The following is a 19,134-nucleotide window of genomic DNA, read 5'->3' as shown; positions in this document are numbered from 1 at the left end:
CTTGGCATAATTATCACTAAAGCTATTACACCGAAATAACTTTTAGGTACAATGATAATACAACTTCAAGTTCTATGGAGAGTCAGATATTGTTTGCAGATGTAAGGCAGGTTAAAGTGTGTTATGAAAGTTCTGGGTAACTTACATTGGTGACATTTTAGAATAGGGAACACTTATTCAACATTTAACTACAACTTTTCCCTCAATAAATTCCTAATATGCTGCTTATTAAAAGGTAGTTGTTAAGTTTAGGTATTAGGGATGTAGAATAAGCCATTAATATGTGCTTAATTACTACTAATAAATGGCTAATATTCTAGTAATATGCATGCTTATAAGCAGTTAAGAGACCCTTAAATAAAGTGTTACCCTTACATTTACATAAAGCCTACTTAAAATCCCAAACAAGTGTGTGTACAGTAGTTTAATGTACACTACTGCTGAAAAGTTTGTAATAATTAAGATGTTTTTAAAAAAAATGTAGCTGTCTCATATTTTTGTGCAAGCTGTGATATGTTTCAAGATTCTTTGATGCATTTATTTAAAATATAAATGTTATGAAATATTATAACAGTCTTTACTGTCACTTTTGATCAAGCAAAGCACGCTTACTAGATATAAGTACTACTGTATTTTCTTTCTTTTTTTTATCAATTTTACCCCAATCTTTGAATGGTAGAGTATCACAGTTTTCACAAACATATTAAGCAGCAGCAACAACTTCGACATTGATAATAATCAGAAATGTTTCTTGAGCAGCAAATCAGCATATTAGAATGATTTCTAAAAGATCATGACACTGAAGACATACAGCTCTGCCATCACAGAAAGAAATGACATTTTACAATATATTCAAATATAAAATGGTTATTGTAATATTGTAATGGTTATTGTAATAATAAAAAAAGTTGTAATAATTACTGTTTTTCATCAAGTAAACAATGAGCACAAGATACTTTTTTCAAGAAATTGTATTTATTCCAAAACATTTTGACCGGTACTGTACATTCTTCAATATATTTGGACACTTTAGCCACACTTAAAAATAAAAAGTAAATTTATTACACAAAATTTAAAACATTTATTTTACAGGAAATATGGCACTAGTATACTTTTCAAGCAAAGCATGACAAAGATGTTTAATTTTGAAATGACTAAATTATATACTTAACAGTGGTTCTCAGACTTTGTCAGGTTGAAGACCACTTCAATAGTTAAAAATTGTGGACCACATCAAACCATAAGTAATCAGTCTAAAAAAAAAAAAAAAAAAAGCATTATTGTTTATACCCTCGTTTATGCACCCTGTGATCGATGTATCATATAAAACTAAATGCTGCATTATAAAGTTATGTATTTGCCAAACCACTGTATTAGCAAACCTGTCTTAAAAGTTATTTCTGAGACACAAGAAAAATCATTTAATATTTCATTATACAATACAATGGCATTAAGATATCTTATTGTAGCTGGTTCACAGTTCTGTAAATCTCCTCAGAAGAATAAGAAAGTTAATATATGGGCCAAATGATAACCTGTAGCTATAAGAACAAATGGGGAAGTAGAGGGCATGCACTATCCATTCATAATAATAACTGTTTATGATTACAATTTAAAGGTGTATTTTGGGGTAAGATTATCGACAGGGAGAGGGTATAATAATTGATTTAATTTTATTTACAGTCTCCACGGGGATACAAGCTGCGCGCGCCTGTGTGTTTGTGTGAAGAGAGAGAGAAAGCAAACGAGACAGAGACTGAGAGAGGGGGGAGAAAAGCAAAAAACTTCCATCTAAAGTTTGTCGGAAGTGAGTGTTAGGGAGAAAACGCCAATATGGGGACTTGAGGCAGCAGCGCGTCTGTGTCTGTGTGATTCTGTTTGGGGGCCACGAGCAGCGATCCTCACCCTGCGCTTAATCCACAGCACAAATCCTCCGTCAGACCCCCGGGACCGGCGCTCGGATCACCGCAGGACACACGACGTCTGAGGAATATGTGATTTTCTCACGCTCGGTTGAATGTGTAGCTGTGTCGGGCGACGCGCGTCATTCCCGATCCAAGGCGGATGATGGAGAGGAACTACCCGAGCCCCAGCTTCACAGAGACGGTCAGCGCGGCGGCTCAGAGCGCGGCCTGGGCCTACAAACCTAGGTACGAGAGGGCGGGTCACCTCCCGCAGAAAACTCCGGTGATGGAAGGCCTAGCGAAACACACACATACACACGCATATGCACACACGTAAAAGTGTCAAGGCACATATAAAGCTAGTTTTAATGGAGTTAAATAGCTGCAGTCTCTCGCGCAGTTACACACCGTGATGATGTTTGCACATCTGCTCAAATCTCTGATCACCTTTAAACCCGCACTGCACTTAAACATTAATGCATAATTATTCATTTAGGTGTATGTCTTGCCTATGAATCATCCGAGAGTGCAGGATAAGGACTGTGTCAGCTTGTTCGCGCATATATAAACTTACACAGCAGTCAGAGAGTCTTTGCAGACATTGAGAAGGTTTGTAAACAATTGATAGATCAGTGGTGCAGAAGGGCCACGTGTCTGCAACTTTACACAAAGTGTCTTATTTAGTTCCGTCTGTCACTGATTTCCCTTCAACTCCCTCATGTGTGGCATCAGTGCATCGTGTTTATATGCATAAAGTGCCTTCCTTTATCAGGCGACGATGTCAGGTGTGCTATTTTACAGTTATTATGTGTTCAGTGTAGCATGTTAACATTGCATTTAAGTGCAGAAGCTTTAATGATGTTTTTAAGACAGTGCATGTGTCTGATTGTGGACAGGTGACAAATTTCTGCTAGACACATTATAACTGACCCACTTAGTTTAGCGACCTTATTTTTGGAAATTCCCATGAAGCGTGTACTGCATAGAGCCATTCATAATTCCTAATAATGCACATTGTGATCTACTGTATTTTTTATGCCTGAATCTTTCTAATATGTCATAACACATGACGCATCAGCCTGGAAACTATTAAAAGATAAAAATGTAGTGTATTATAACTATGGTTATAATTATGAGGTCTTATTAGCTGTGTTATAATGCATTAGGAATGCATTTATAATGCAGCGTGTTATGTTATATAATCCTGCTTGTATTGTGTGCTTTTGTCAGAAGTAAGCACCAGGTGGTTTGCAGTCAGAACACGGGACGGTTAGTTTATTACACTGCATTAGTATGCAAATAATTGCACAGGTAGTTCCATTCGCTCATTTGCAAAAATCAGAGTTCCCATCTTTTATTTTAGGGTTTTTGAATGCTTTGGTTAAATTTACATTGACACCAAATTGCAGAAATAAATGGCGTTAATTTACCTTTATAGCCAGGGAGCAGGAATGAGAATTTGTAGTGTACCATAAGAAAACACATCTAATAGGAAGCTAATAGGAATCCGACAGACTCGAACTAGCTGATGGATATTCACTCTGTTAGTTTATGCAAGGTCTGTACAGACATCCACGCTGAAACCATCAAAAACAGCCAGGAAACAAACCCAAATGAATCTCCCCAGCTGTGACGTTTACTTACGCAGATGTTTATTTGGCAAAATATACTGAGCGGACTTTCCTCTGTTTAGCAAGAGATGTGGCATTGCTAAAATCATAACAGACAAACTAACCAAATAAAATAGTTTCCATATGTTTTCTCTGACATCTGTCTATTGTCTTTGTAGTTCATTTTCGTCTCATTAGCTGTGAAGCATAGCCTTCATATTACATTTAAAATGTTGATATGTTATGACAGAAAACTTGTATAAATATGCATATAAAACTAACCAATCTATGCAACTATTACTAGCCTATTACATACACTACAACTACCAAACTAGTCTGCATCACCGAGAATTTGCGTAATTCTGCTATTATGTCTGAAATAGTTTGTTTTTGTTATACTAAATAGTTTAGAGTTACGCAACACCTCTACAATGTAATTTACGAAGGTACTGTATATAAATGTGCCTATCCTAATTGAATATTAAAGATCTTTGCGTGAGCTCAAGTTTGTGGTTGGATTTTTAAATGTACAAAATATATCATCTAAAGGTGGCTTTTTTGCTTTCTAGTTCTAGTTATGGTTCTACACAGTTGGACTCTGAGCTCCTCCAACGGCAGACCTTTGCCTCTAGTCACCAGCCAACGTTTACCACCACCCACCATCCCACAGGTGAGCTAGAGGTTCAGGCTGTAATGAGATATAGTTACTGCTTGAAGTCATTGACAGCCTGTTGTCTGTCTGTGATATCTCTCTCCTAGGAGTGTTTGACTCAAATCAGCACAGCACCGCCAGTAGCAACACTACTGAATCATCGGTCATGAACTTCCTCTCCGCTATTGAATCTAGAAGCCTTCAGGCTGGACCTGCTGGCTCTACTCTTCTCCCTTCGTTTAGAAGCCCATCCTGGCAAACTGGTAAATATACATTAGGTCTCTTATTTAGAGAAACCACTGATGTTTTTGCTGCACCATCTTATCAGCGATGATTGGACTCACAGTTTCTCAGTTGCCAGTAATCTTTAAAGGGTCATGAAGTAGATAGTTGGGGTTAAATGAAATAAATTAGCTGATGGAAGGGGGAAAGAAATGAAATATGATTTTATTTCCCCTACATTCCATGTATAATAGGTCATCATTTAGTATTTCGTGAACATTTTCCACCCTCCCTTAAAATTAAATTGGCAGTTTTTGCTGCCTAGCCTTAAAGACTCTTATAAACTCCCTCTTTGCATGTGAAATGAATTAGCACATTGCTGCATTTACACGCAGGTTGTAATTTTGTTGTTGTGTCAATTATAGTTTGGACTGTTTCATCCTTTAATAACAAAGTTTGCATTACAGCATGACAAGTTCACAAAACCATTCTGGCCGAAATGCATCGCTAAAACTCTTATAGTCAGACTGAAAGAATCGGGTTCCTTATTACCTCTCACTCTTAGCATTAGATCTTCTGGTGTTTAATAATAGTAGCATCAATCATGTGTTCTCCTTTTCATCTCACTGTAATTCGGCATGTTTCCAAACACTGAAACAGCTGAATGAATATGTACAGAATGAGACATTTTTGGAGTTTCAATAGATGGATTGTTTGGACTAAGGAAAGTTATGGTTTAAATGGCACAATAAACTCATCCTCATTATATGAGCCCCTTAATTGTTGTGGCAACAGAAAGTGTCATTTTAATGCAAAAGGAAATTGGTTTAGAGATGATGCGCAATTTAAATGCCACTTGCAGTATGTCAAACTTTCATTTTTTCTGCTGTAGGTGCAAACTCTTCAACAGAACTTTATCTCACCGGAGCCCTGCATCCTTCAGGAACGTTCCCGACGCCTTCTGCGCTCACATCCTACCAGCACCCTAGTGCCTTTCCTACCAGAAGTTTCACCACTACATCAGCATCCGCTGTTCAGGACAGCACTTTCAGCTCTTCAAATGGTCTGCTATCCCCTAATGACCCTCTGCTGCAGCTCAAATCCTCCCAGTACACTGTGCCAACTGCACTTGCTTTTAGTGGTACGTCTCTAGGGGCTGGCTTGCCACCCCAGTCCTCCACCTATCGCTCAGCACAAGAGTCAGCCCCACACCTCCTCCAGCCTCAGTTCAGCCTGCTGTCCGCATCCTTGGGCAGCTCCCAGCAAGCCCCTCAGCCTTACGGTGGCCCGGTTTTCTCAGGCTCCATTGAACGAGCACTTCAACGTGAATGTAGTGTGATCAAGCACCACCAGCGGCCTTCTAGCACCCAGCCAGTTCAGGAGCAGCTGGCTAGCGGTGCTCAGCACTCCTTACAGGGTTACCTGCACGACGAGAGTGACGTTTCATATCAACAGGACCCTTCCCCGCACACACCCTTACCCTGTAGTCCTGCGGGTGACCCTTCGCCCCTAAACGGCACCACACAACAGAAGACAGCTTCTCAGGCAGCGCTGCAGCAAACTCAGGCCTACGTTTCTTCTGCCCCCTCCCCTGGGTTTTCCAGCTCATCTGGAGTAAAGGTTAAAGACGGTTCTTCCAAAATAGTTCAACATCCCAGTGAGAACACAGACACTCAAGCCCAGGCAAGCTCTCCAGGCATGCAGCCACAGAGCTACTCCTCCCCAGCCCAGAAACAAAGCCCAGTGATCGCCAGCCAGTCACAACCGTACACATCAACGCAGCTTCCAGGTCTGGTCTCCGTTAGTGCCTCGCACACTTATATCACATGTCAAAGCCTGTCGAGCAACCTCAGCCAAACACGAACCTTCTCGTCTAGTTTGCCTGAGAAGCTTCCTTCCATTTACAAGACCTTCCCATCATTTGCTAGTCAATCTGAAGCTGAGACATCTGTGAGCCAGTCTCTGATTTATTCCTCGAGTCAGCAGCAGGATTTGCCGCCTGCGGGAAACAGGGAAGGGTATGAGACACAGGTGCAAACTCTTTGCATGGGAAGTCCTTCTCAAAGTTATTCTTCCAGCCACTCTCAGGGCCTGCCAACCATTAGTTTCTATACCCAGGGGCTGGCATCTGCAAGCATACCTTCGCAGAACTATGTGTCAAGTCAATCCCTAACCCCCATCCCTTCCTTCTCACCCAGTCGTGCCAGAAGTTTATCATCCTCTAACCCAGGACAGGATTATATCTTAATGCAGTCTCCTCCTGGTAGTAAGACAGACAGTGCTCTTTTACAGCAGAAGTACTTGTCATCTGTTCAGTCATCAGCCTCCTCTCCTGCCGCTCACACCCAAGCCTTACCAAACAACCAGTCCTCAATTGAGTTAAAACCACATCAACAAGATGATCGAATGTTTCTTTCCTCAAAAGAGGGCTCTGAAGAGCTTCCTCTTGAGGATGTGCAGGCGTTACAGAAGGGCTCTATGGTGACCTCCTCTCAAACCCTTTCAGCCAATGAAGTCGGAGCACAGAACAACACAAAAAATGATGTTTATGTAGTTTCGAAAATGGAAGACAGGCACAACACCCAAAGTGTCATTCGTAGTAACTCCAGAACAGAGGAGCAGATCCTTACACATTTGGAAACCTCAAAGGAGCTCGCTACCAGTGCCAATACTCCCTCCGACGCCAAGAGTAACCCTTTGTTGATGCACTCCACCCATGCACCCTTGAGTGCCGACCAGCTGAAACAGCATACTCTACTTCTGAAAGGCTCCAGTTCTCAGCAGCAGAACCTTCAGGGTCAGATTATCAGAGTTCAACCGACAGATCCCAGACACCTGTCTGAGGACCAAGCACAGTTCATCCGGGTTCCCGGTGCCCAATTTCTCCTTGATCCCGCTCACATGATTGTTCTGCAACAGCCTGTACTCACCTCAGGCCAGAATCAGCCCAAGCAGACTATGTACATGCAGTCCGTACCAGTCCAGTATCTCCAAATGAATAGCGACACTGTTAATTTGACCGTTAATGGGCGTCACAACCAGCAAGTTGTCTCTCACCAAGTGCCCAACTCGACAGAGTCCACTAAACAGGACCCAACACAAAAAGACAACTTCAACCAGTCAAATCCTCATGAAGCAAAGCAGAACTTTACTCTCAGTTCTGTATGCTTTCCTGACTCCATGCTGTTGGCAGATGAGAGGAACATCCTGTCAAATGTCGATGACATTCTTGCTGCTACCGCAGCCGCCTGTGGCGTCACACCACAGGACTTTGTCAAATCCACATCATCTGATGCCGACTTGTCATCGGTAGCCAACCCTGTAGACTCCAAGTGCAATTTTCAATCAGCTGAGAACAGACTTGATAGTTTCCCATCTCAGCATATGATAATCGCTAACTCGCCAGCCATGACTATAATTGGTGCTCAAACGACATACTCCAAAGATGAAATGGAGGGACACCAAGTGTTTACACTCACAAACTCTAATAACCAACCTGAGATAAGAAACAACTCTGCACAACAAATATCTGACAAGGTAGCAAACACTCATGAGAAAAATAATGTGTTACCCAAAGGACATTTTGTAAACTCTAGCCATGGCTCTGTTTTGAATGCTAATGGACTTGTTATCAGTAATACAACCTCCTCTGACTTTCAGTTGTCTGGCCAGGATCAAAGTCAATCAGGACATCAGAATACTGAAAACGCATCAAATAATATAAGCCAGCCGAAGGGATTGAAAAGCCTTAAAACCGATGATAGTCATATTGGACATCCAACAGATGGCCTTCCGAAAAAACGTTCCAGATCAAAGGGTTCTTCGAAGCAATCTGTTGAAGATGAAAATGGCCAACCCAAATCTCAGAAAAAAAGCACACAAGTTAAGCGTCAGAATTCACGTGCCAGTGAGGCAAGTTCAACTTCCACCTCAGAGGTCTCAAATGAAAGCTACCAGCAGCAGGAGAGAATGCGTCAGAAGTTACGAGAGGTTGAAGAAAAACAGCCGGAGGTTAAAACTGGATTCTTGGGCTCCTTCCTGGACTTTCTTAAATCTGGATCCAGACAAAACCTATCATCTCCACCGATACGGTCGCCCAATCGCACTAGAAAGCCTTCAGCCTCCAAGAGGCCTTCTAATCCATTACTTATTCCTTTTAAACCTCCCCCTCCTTCAACCCCATTGATATCTCCAGATCCTCAAAGTGTCATTTCTACAAAACGACTTGATGAAGAGCTCCAGAGGAACCTGGAAACACTGCCGACATTTTCCTCTGATGAAGACGATTCAGTGGGGAAAAACCAAGATCTTCAAAAGAGCATCACCTCTGCACTGTCATCTTTAGACGAGCCCTCAGACAAAAAGCAGAAGTTAGGTATGGAAGCTCCCTTTATGTAGACATTTTCTTTCATGATTCATAATGAACATTATTGTATAATATGTAGAAAAGCTTCTAGAACTGTATGTAAAGGTAAAGGCATGTTGCTTAATATTTGATTTTGTAAATCACTGAAATTTTGGTATTATGATAACCCTAGTTCGTCCTCTCGTTTCAACATAAACCATCAGGTGACAATACAAAGCAACTTCAGACCTCCAGCACACAGCCTACTGATGCCAAGCCACAGGACCGACAGACTGCTGCACAGAAGATGTCTGCGGAGGAGTTACTGAGGGATGTGCCTCCAGACAAGCTAGCTGTTCAACTGAACTCAGTTGCTATCGAGGGCCTGATGGACGAGGAGCTGTCAGATAGTGGAGGGGAGGGCATGTACCGGGAGCGAGACGAGTTCGTCGTTAGGAATGAGGATATTGAAAGGCTGGAGGTATGCTGGGACTTTTAATGAACCTGTCGAAGTCAACATTTCAAGTCAACAGCATGCTTTTTTTAAACAATATGGAACAACCACGTGCATGATCCAGTCCAATTAAATATGCCATCTAGTTAAAAAAAAAATCAGTAACAGTAACACTTTAGTTTCCGGACCAGTTCTCACTATTAACTAGTTGCTATTTTGCGTGCATATATGACTAGCACATTGATTGTTTATTAGTAATTATAAAGCACATATTAATGCCTTGTTCTGCATAACCATATTTTAGATGCCTTAATCATACCCTGTACGTAAGGGATAATGTACATCCAGCCAGTTGTTACCGCAGAATAACCCCCGACAGGGTGATCAGGATCTTGTATCACCCTAAAGGAAGTTATTCTGCGATAACAACCGGCTGGATGTACATTATCCCGCTTATTACACAGCTACTTACCACATAAGTAAATAATTAGACACGAAATATTGATTTGAAATATCTGAACGCAAAGCTACCGTGAACACAGCAGTTGCAAGCAAGAGGCAAGTTCAAACTAGACAGACATTTAAGGGAAACAGTGCAGTTTAACCACTTATTACACAACATTTCACCACATAAATAATTAAGGCAATAAAAGATTTAAGACGAAAATGTTTTAAAATCTTACCAGTTTGTTAGTTCTCTTATAATCCATTACAGCGTACAAAACAATCGTAGCAAAATGGCAGCAGCTGTGTTTGTATGAAACGAGAGCGAGTCTGCGATACCAGGATGACATAATTAAACAATTGTACACCATTTTGAATCGAGTTTAAGTATTTTATTAGCTAAACAAACGCAAAGCTTCCACCAAGAAAAAATAGTTCAAGCAAGAGTACAGCGCCGACTGCTGTTACCAGGATGAGCCTGTTATCAGCTTTTACCGGTTGTTATCGAGGGATAACATACCTCGTAATGTCGCGACAGACCAATCAGAATCAAGTATTCCACAGAGCCGTGTAATAACTAAACTTAACAACTACCTTACTTTCTTTTAATAAGCAGCAAATTAGGCATTTATTGAGGCAAAAGTTGTAGTTAATAGTGAATTGGTCCCCAAAATAAAGTATGACCAATAATTCATAATATGGAGCTAAAATGGATTGTGAATGGCGTTTGGTGTTGAGTCTAAATTGTTGAAATTACATTGTGACGTATCATTTGTGGCTGAGCAGTTATTGACGTTTTCACCTCCTGTCAGTTATCAGAGACATAGGGCAGACTATCTGTCTGTTTTATTAAACCCTTTGTCTCTTTAAACTAGTGCTGTCAAACGATTAATCGCATCCAAAATAAAAGTCTTTGTTTACATAATATATGTGTGTGTACATTTATTATGTATATATAAATACACACACATACAGTATATATTTTGAAAATATTTACATGTATATATTTCTATTCATATAATTTATATTATATATTAATATATTTAAAATATAACATTTTTCTTAAATATATACATAATAAATATACACAGTACACACACACAAACAAAAACTTTTATTTTGGATGTGATTAATCGCGATGAATTGTTTGACAGCACTACTTTAAACCTTTGATGTGTTGTGTTTTTGGGTGTAGATCACATTGAAGGCAGGGGTCGAACCACCAGCCATCTGGAAGGTTCAGAAAGCCCTGCTACAGAAGTTCGTACCGGAGCTCAGGGACGGGAAACGAGTGTTCTTTGCCACCAACAGTGTAAGTGCCAGTACAAAACATTAGTTAATGTGGCATCATAGTGTGTTTTCTGTGGGTATCTCAAAATGCCATGAACAACAGGCAGTGTCTTATTCTTTTTTTTTTTACAGTATTTGGGGTACTTTGGTGATGCTAAGTCCATGTACAGGAGAGTACATGTCAAATTTCTTGACACTGTCAACAAGCGGGAGTATGTTAGAGTCTGCAGCAGGAAACCACGATGCAAGCCCATGCATTCAATGAGGTACAGGCCGTATGTGTCTTACTCTATCAGTGTCAATTCAGCTAATGGAGAAATAACTTTTGTTTTTTTTTTGAGTTGGATTTAATTAGTAATGTTGACAAACATCTTTCCTCATTTATGGGCTGTACGTGGAAGTGCTGCATGTACTTATAAAAAGTAATAGTAAATTAATAATAGTAAAATGTCATTACCAAGATGTCTTAAAGTCACACTGAAATGAAAATCCACCTCATCTGGTTTCTAAATGTGCATTACAGATTTCACTTTAAATAGTTAATCCGTGCACTTTCATTTTTAACATTCTTTGTCCTTGTAATGTATAATAAAAATTTAATTACTGGATCTGTGAAAAAGTCAGACTTCTCTCTGATGATATATGCAGGTTTTTTTTCCTATCGTTTAGTCACTTAAGCTAATGAATATGCATAGACATAAATAGACAATAGGCTTCTGATATTATATTATATTATATTACCTAGTTATTAAAAACTTTGTATGTGTATACACACGCACACATATATAGATAGATAGATAGATAGATAGATAGATAGATAGATAGATAGATAGATAGATAGAAAGATCATAATGCCATTATAATGAGATTTTGACAATTTTGCGATTAAACTTTACCTCATGTAAACGCAATACTTCAGTCTAAATAATGCGGTTAAGTTCATAATCGCAGCAAGCATTCTCATATTAGGTGACGTACACCTAAGTGTATAAGTGAACCACATACAGATGAGTTTTTGCTATTCTTTACTAAAATGTCAAGCCTAGCCACAGGCCTCTATTGTGCAATCCCACCCAGCCAAATATTTTTCCATGGAACATCAATCTCCTGCCAGTGTGTTTGAAATCTTCAACATCAAACTGATCCCACACATTACTCTGTTCCAGCCAGCTAGCACGAAATTCACAGTATTTCACTTTCCATCAGAACCACTCCCTTGTTGACTGCGCTATTGATAATCTACATATTATACTCCAGAAATAGCATTCATTTATTTATTTGTTTTTCCCAGAGGCTCTCAGGCCAAAGCTCTTCTGGCCCAACGATTCACTGCGGCGGCTGTGTCGGACTCTCCCACGCAGAAAACAGCACAACAGAGAGCTCTATCAAAACCCAGACCCAAGCAGCCGAAAGCCAAGGCTGAACCGCCGCCTAAAAAGAGAAAGAAGTGGAAAGAAGAGTTCACGACATCTCCCTCCGACTCCTCGCCGGAGGCTGTGAGCGAGGATGACGGTGAGACTAATTGGAAATATTACTAATTGGAAATAAAATAAATGAAAGATAAATATAAATAAATTAAACCTTAATAATTACAAAAACTAATAAAGACAAAAGCGCATAACAAAATGATTAAATTACTAACTAAAAATTCTAATGAAAACTGAAAGTAGAAAATAAATTAATAAAATTGTCATTAATAAAATTGACAATAGTACAGTACAGACCAAAAGTTTGGAAACATTACTATTTTTAATGTTTTTGAAAGAAGTTTCTTCTGCTCATCAAGCCTGCATTTATTTGATCAAAAATACAGAAAAAACAGTAATATTGTGATATATTATTACAACTTAAAATAATAGTTTTCTATTTAAATATACTTTAAAAAAATAATTTATTCCTGTGATGCAAAGCTGAATTTTCAGCATCATTACTCCAGCCTTCAGTGTCACATATAACATCCAGTCTATCACATGATCATTTAGAAATCATTCTAATATTCTGATTTATTATGAGTGTTGGAAACAGTTCTGCTGTCTAATATATTTGATGAATAAAAAGTTAAAAAGAACTGCATTTATTCAAAATTTTAAAAAAAATTCTAATAATATATATTCTAATAATATATTTTCTTTACTATCACTTTTTATCAATTTAACACATCCTTGCTGAATAAAAGTATTGATTTTATTTAAAAAAAGAAAGAAAAAAAAAATTACTGACCCCAAATTACTGACCAGTAGTGTATATTGTTATTACAAAATATTTATATTTTAAAAACATAGCTTCTTTTTTTATTTATTTTTTTACTTTTTATCAAAAAAGTATCCAAAAAAAATAATGAATCATTGAAAAAATATTAAGCAGCAGAACTGTTTCCAACTTTGATAATGAATCATCATATTAGAATGATTTCTAAAGGATCATGTGATAATGATCCTAAAAATTCAGCTTTGCATCACAGAAATAAATGATAATTTAAAGTATAATAAATTTAAAAACAATTATTTTAAATTGTAATAATATATCACAATATTACATTTTTTTCTGTATTTTTTGATCAAATAAATGCAGGCTTGATGAGCAGAAGAAACTTCTTTCAAAAACATTAAAAATAGTAATGTTTCCAAACTTTTGACCTGTACTGTATATAAATAATACTAAATAACACTTGTCTGGTTGCTGTTGCACCATCATTTCTCATGAGAGTTTAGTAAGGATCAGTCTGTGTGTTGATATTGTTCTACACTCCAAATCCTTTCTCCAATCCCATAAATCCTTATTTTAGAGTTTACACCTCCGGTTCCATTCGCCTCGCGTTTCCTGAACACCAGAACGATGAAGGAGACCTTTAAGTGCTTCGTTGAGCTGCTGATCAGCGTAGCCCTGGACGCGGACGTCATGAACGCACTAGAGCGAGAGAACGGTGAGAAGTCGGGGATCAAACTGTCTGATTTGTAACCGGAGTGTTAATAATTGGCACATGGTGAAGCTGACCTTTGTGGCTGATCTGCCTTCAGACGAGCTGCTGCTGCCTCACATGAAGAGGGTGGACGGAATGATCACAGACAACAGGCGGAGGCTGCTGCCCAAACTGCGCATGGGTCAGATCTTCAAAGTGAGTCATGAGTCACCATTTTCCATTTCGCCGTCAGTATATCACAGTCCTGCTTCAGTTCACTATAATAATCACATTCAACACTCTGACTAATAGCTCAGGCAGAATAAAACCTTTTTTTTTTTTTTTTGGTTTCTCTTTTGTATTGTTCGGGTTGAATTAAAGGAAAAATTTTACTTAACCCCAGTCCATCCAAGATTTAGCATTACATCACTTGCTCAACAATGGATCCACTGCAGTGAATGGGTGCCGTCAGAATGAGAGTCCAAACAGCTGATAAAAACATCACAATAATCCACACCACTCCAGTCCACCAGTTAACATCTTGTGAAGCAAAAACTGTGTTTGTAAGAAACAAATCCATCAAGACGTTTTAACTAAAAACCATTGCTTTCGCTGAAAATATGAGTCCTCAATTCATAATACTACATTCTTCAGTTTTTAAATTTTCTTCAGAAGCTACAGTTCAAAGTTAAAATGCCTTAATGATAGATTTGTCTCTTACACGCAGCTTTTCATTGCACAAGACTGTTAATTGATGGACTGGAGTGGTGTGGATTATTGTGATGTTTTTATCAGCTGTTTGGACTCTCATTCTGACGGCACCCATTCACTGCAGAGCATCCATTGGTGAGTAAATGATGTAATGCTAAATGTCTCCAAATCTGATAAAGAAACAAACTCATCTGCATCTTGGATGGCCTGAGAGTGAGTTCATCTTTAGGTAAACCAACTAGATGACTAGTAATCAAGACCACCAAGCTGTTGGTTTTGAAAATATGTACTTTTAAACATCCTTACTAGAAAGGCTAAAACGTCAAATACACACTTGATTCTGTTACCAGTGAAAGAAAGCCCTGCTCTTCACATGCACACACATAGAGATATTTTTGCAGGCTTACATAGAAATTTGTACTGTACATTAAAACTTGATTAAGACTAATGAAAACAGGACTGATGAAGATCTGTGCATGTAAACATAGTCACTGTTGATTTCAGGATGTGTGTTTAATGCATGCTGTTTTGTGCGTCAGAATGCATTAGACAGCTTTCCTGAGCTGTCCGTGGTGACCGAGCTGAAAACAGACTGCGAGACTCCCGTTTTTAAAGTCAGGTTGAGTGGGAGGGCTTACAACAGGAAAACCATGAAGCCCTCCAAATCGCCCTGCAAACTTCCCCTGGTGAGTACTGCAGGTCTTGCTAATACCAGATATCCTGATCTCAGCTAGTTAAATTGTTTCACCACTAGGAGGTATACCATAATGGCCTTTAGGTCTCTGTACAGTAGATATACAGTTGAAGTCTTTTTTTTCCCCACTCTTATCAGGAATACACAGTGGATCAGCAGAAAACAAAGTGGTTGTCCCTGTATCACTCTCTACAACACTATAAGTACCACACATACCTGATGTGTCTGGAGGAGGTGAGGCATTAATGTGTGTGTGTGTGTGTGAGTTTTTGGATGGATAACCCATCTACTAGTCCCTGCTGACAAGCTCTAGGGATCTTTGAAAGAATCTTGTTTTGACTAGCAGTGCTCATATCAGTAACGGCTCTGACGTGTCTGGTTTTATCCTCAGTGGTAAAATACTCCACCTCACGCTGTTTGCTTTATCAAAATAAGACCTAAGCGTTGGCCTAGCGAGTGAAATAATTACTTGAAGCACTCCATGAGATTTTAACTTAATATTTAAAAAAAATAACACATTTTCATATTCACGGTTCTCTGATGTTTAATGGTCTAGTGATGAACCGATAAACAGATTAATTTTTTTCTTTTTTCATATTATATTGCAATTAGTTTGTCATGTGGACACTTCATCTCATATTGCTTCTGCTGAAAACAACAAAAGACCTCTTTCAGGGTCTTCATTAGTTTTATTATAAGTTTTAACTGTAATTAAAAAATAAATAAAAACAAATATAGTACTGTTTTTAATTACAGTTGTACTGCAAATTAAAAAAGAATAAAATTGTAACGTTCAACCCTTGAGCTTTTATCATTTTTAAATTCTCAGACTTTTATTTTTGTGGAATGTTGGTGAAATTCTTCTGTCCACAGAAATGTTGAAAATGATTTAAATGTGTAAATAAAGTGAACCAAGCCCTACACTTTTTTTATATAGATAGATAGATAGATAGATATAAAGATAGATATATATAGAAAGATTTATTTATAGATATATGTAGATAGCTTTTGATAATCGCACTAAAGTATATTGCATTTTCTGTTTCATTTCGATTAATTGTGTTGCCCAAATTATTTATTTGTAATTTTACATTTGATTTAATAAATTATATGCCTTTCATCAACTTAACGCCCCCTGCAGTTCCTTCACGTCCAGCTGTGGTGCTCATTTGGGAGATTCGGGTTTGAATCTGGTTGCTACTACTGAATAACAAACGCAGAACACCCTAGACAGTTAGAAAATGTAAAAATCTAGTTTGTGTTTACAGTGCTGTTGTATTATGTTTCGTCAGTGTCTTTCTCTCTCTCACATCAGATTCGGTTGTTGAAGTCGCGAGGTAAAGATCTGGGGCAGGAGGAGACGGTTCAGACTTGCATGGGCAACAGGACATGGGTAGAGGGCCTGTTCGATCGCTTCGGGGAGCTTCTGACACAGGTGCAGCAGGCCTGCCTTTGAACAGAAGCCTAGATTCTGCTGATAGACAAGCATATATGGCAATGAGCATTCATAAACCTGATGAACCTGCACTGCTGAGGACAGACATCAGTACGAAGAGACTGGGAGGGTTTTATCAAATGGACATAAATAGACCAAACGGCTGCCTTTTTCTGTCATCCACAGAGACAATGGACTGTGGTTTCACATGGAAACCCGCTGTAGTTGAGTGTTGTCTGTACCGAATCAAGGTCTGCGTCCTTTCCTCTGATCAGTAAGGACCAGGATTGATCTGTTATGCGATACATGCGTCTTGCTGAGAACCGGAACCTTTGGTTTGAAAGAATAATATCAGTCTGTGATTATGGTTTGGAGGGCTAGGTGATTCTAAAAATGAAATTATACATTGATATATATGTAAAACATCCATTTTTATGCCAAATTTATATATGATAAATGTACATTTTGTTTGTCAGAGGACTCTCATGACGTAATATAGAACACTTAGCCGATGTGCTTTTAAAACTCTGTTTGTTAAAACGGAGTTGGTGCAATTCTAATACCGCTTTTGTGATATTTTGTTGTAATAAAAAGCTTTTTTTTCCAGAGGTAAAAACTCTTTATACTCGTCTTTTTTCTTTTTTTTTTTTCAAAACATTTATTTTATCTCACAGATTAGATGTATTTTTCACAGAAGGAAATATTGTGGTCATATGCACATTGTATACAACATATAGGAAGTTCCTTATTTGGTGACTTTGCAAGTTTGGAACGAATACTGTGCCGACAGCATTGGATTAGTTTTTCGCTTTTCAGGTGTAGCTGTGTTACACACTACAATGTTTTTGCTGACATGTGAAAATAAATTTCCTATTAAATGAGAACTTTGAGTGAGTACTTCATTTATGAATGATCATCGATTGATGGCTGAAAACTGGTTTAATTTTAAAGCTCTTTTGGTTTATTTAGTACATCATTACGCCTTTAGGTGGCGACAGTGACTGACTGAGTGAGTGAGTCATTAAATGTTCACTGATTTGTTCACACATGAAGCAAGGGACTTAATGAAACATTTAGTCATTGAATCGTTTACTAAACTAATTTTGTTCATAAATGGTATCATTCTTGAAAGAACCACCGCTAGTGTGTCTTGTTGCTCTGAAAAGTGTCACATGAGCCTAAACCGGAAGTCATAGACTGTGACATCTCTTTTTTTGTCTTGTCTGTTGTCCTTGTTCCTCTTCCTGCAGTGATGCTGCAGATTTCTAAGTGACAGTAAGCTGTGACCGGTGATTTATCACTTAACATACTGACATAGCTCCACTGGGAGAGGCTGGTTGATCTTTAGCCTGGTTTTACACAACTTTACAAGATTCAAATAAATATATAATAGTTACTAAATTCAAATAAAATGAAGCTTTGGGTCCAATATCAGATGAATTATGAAAAAAACTCAAATATATGTGTTCCATGCTTGTGCTCTACAAGAGTATAATCAGAATCTCTTAACACTTCTCTATACCCTTGTGAAAAAGAAGTAAACTTTAGCAAATAATATAAGTTAAAATAATATAGTTCAGTGTGAACTGAATGTAATGTTTTCGAATGCTTAATTCCATGTTATTCACAAGTAAAAATGTGTAATTGTTCAAATTTATATTAAATGCAATTGTCTGAACTTGAGTGCTTTTTTTTGACCCACTTAAGTAGGACATCACATCTTAATATGAAATTTTGTAACTGCTTCTGTTGCCTTTTGAAATATGGATGAAGTGTACTGCCGAATGTACTGACGAGCATTTATGGTAAACTAAAATATGCCTTAACATAATTTCAATTGAAACTTGTATGTAAATAATTGTAATTTTACATTTGTAATGCAATTTAGCGGTAATACATTTAAAATACATGTGCTTTAGTATGATAGTCAACATCAGAATTGTGTACTATGAAATTATTCATATGATTTAAAACTTCTATTAAAATGCACTTTTTAAAAGTACTTAAGTGTGTTAAAAAGATCATTAAAAGTGTCTTTTAAGTGTATACTTAAGTGGCTTTTTACTTCAATAATATTATATTGTAAGAATACCTTTTTAAGTATGCTTTTAAGATTTTAAGTACACTACAAGTGCACATTCAGTACAATTAAGCACACTTCTTTTGCTGCTCTGTAGTTGTCTCATGGAAAAACTGTTCAGTTGTGTGTCTAAAACTGTGTTACTTCAGTACAGCTGGTCAGTGGACTGATGAATAAAACATGATTGTTGCAAGCCACAATGCCGCAAAATCGAACATCTCTGTGGCTGGAAACAAAGACCTCAATGTCCACAAATGGCCCGTCATGAAGGAAGCCACTGTACAGTTCAGTCTAGTGAGGGGCGTTAGTAGATTCCAGGCTGCGTATTGCAGTACTGGATGTTTGTCCAGTCCCAAATGTCTCAGACACGTGAATATGGATAGGAGCGTGCTGC

General features: G+C 38.2%; 1 protein-coding gene across 2 annotated transcripts; it reads left to right on the top strand.

Annotated features, from left to right (window-relative positions):
- Positions 1–803: 803 nt before the first annotated feature.
- LOC109069417 (glutamine and serine-rich protein 1-like) lies at positions 804–17,544 on the top strand. Of its 2 annotated transcripts, XM_042743511.1 has the most exons (14): positions 804–1,807; positions 1,924–2,150; positions 4,084–4,184; positions 4,274–4,429; positions 5,281–8,763; positions 8,958–9,214; positions 10,827–10,943; positions 11,054–11,187; positions 12,213–12,433; positions 13,707–13,844; positions 13,939–14,036; positions 15,071–15,217; positions 15,364–15,459; positions 16,541–17,544. In XM_042743511.1, the coding sequence occupies exons 2-14, from the start codon at positions 2,065–2,067 to the stop codon at positions 16,679–16,681; spliced, it is 5,175 nt and encodes a 1,724-aa protein (XP_042599445.1). In that variant the 5' UTR covers positions 804–1,807; positions 1,924–2,064; the 3' UTR covers positions 16,682–17,544. The 2 variants fall into 2 exon arrangements, with proteins under 2 accessions (XP_042599445.1, XP_018941596.2); XM_019086051.2 differs by having other exon boundaries at positions 804–2,150.
- Positions 17,545–19,134: the final 1,590 nt, after the last annotated feature.

This window comes from Cyprinus carpio, chromosome B18 (assembly GCF_018340385.1).
Source record: "Cyprinus carpio isolate SPL01 chromosome B18, ASM1834038v1, whole genome shotgun sequence".
Taxonomy (NCBI): Eukaryota; Metazoa; Chordata; class Actinopteri; order Cypriniformes; family Cyprinidae; genus Cyprinus; species Cyprinus carpio.
The sequence above is the reverse complement of the archived record's forward strand: the minus strand, read 5'-3'. Positions and strand labels throughout refer to the sequence as shown.

Excerpts from the sequence above, each read along its gene's own strand:
- LOC109069417 (XM_042743511.1), top strand. The coding sequence starts at position 2,065 with ATGATGGAGAGGAACTACCCGAGCCCCAGCTTCACAGAGACGGTCAGC. Across the intron at positions 4,185-4,273 it reads CACCACCCACCATCCCACAG|GAGTGTTTGACTCAAATCAG; the intron begins GTGAGCTAGAGG and ends TCTCTCTCCTAG. Across the intron at positions 9,215-10,826 it reads AGGATATTGAAAGGCTGGAG|ATCACATTGAAGGCAGGGGT; the intron begins GTATGCTGGGAC and ends TTTTGGGTGTAG.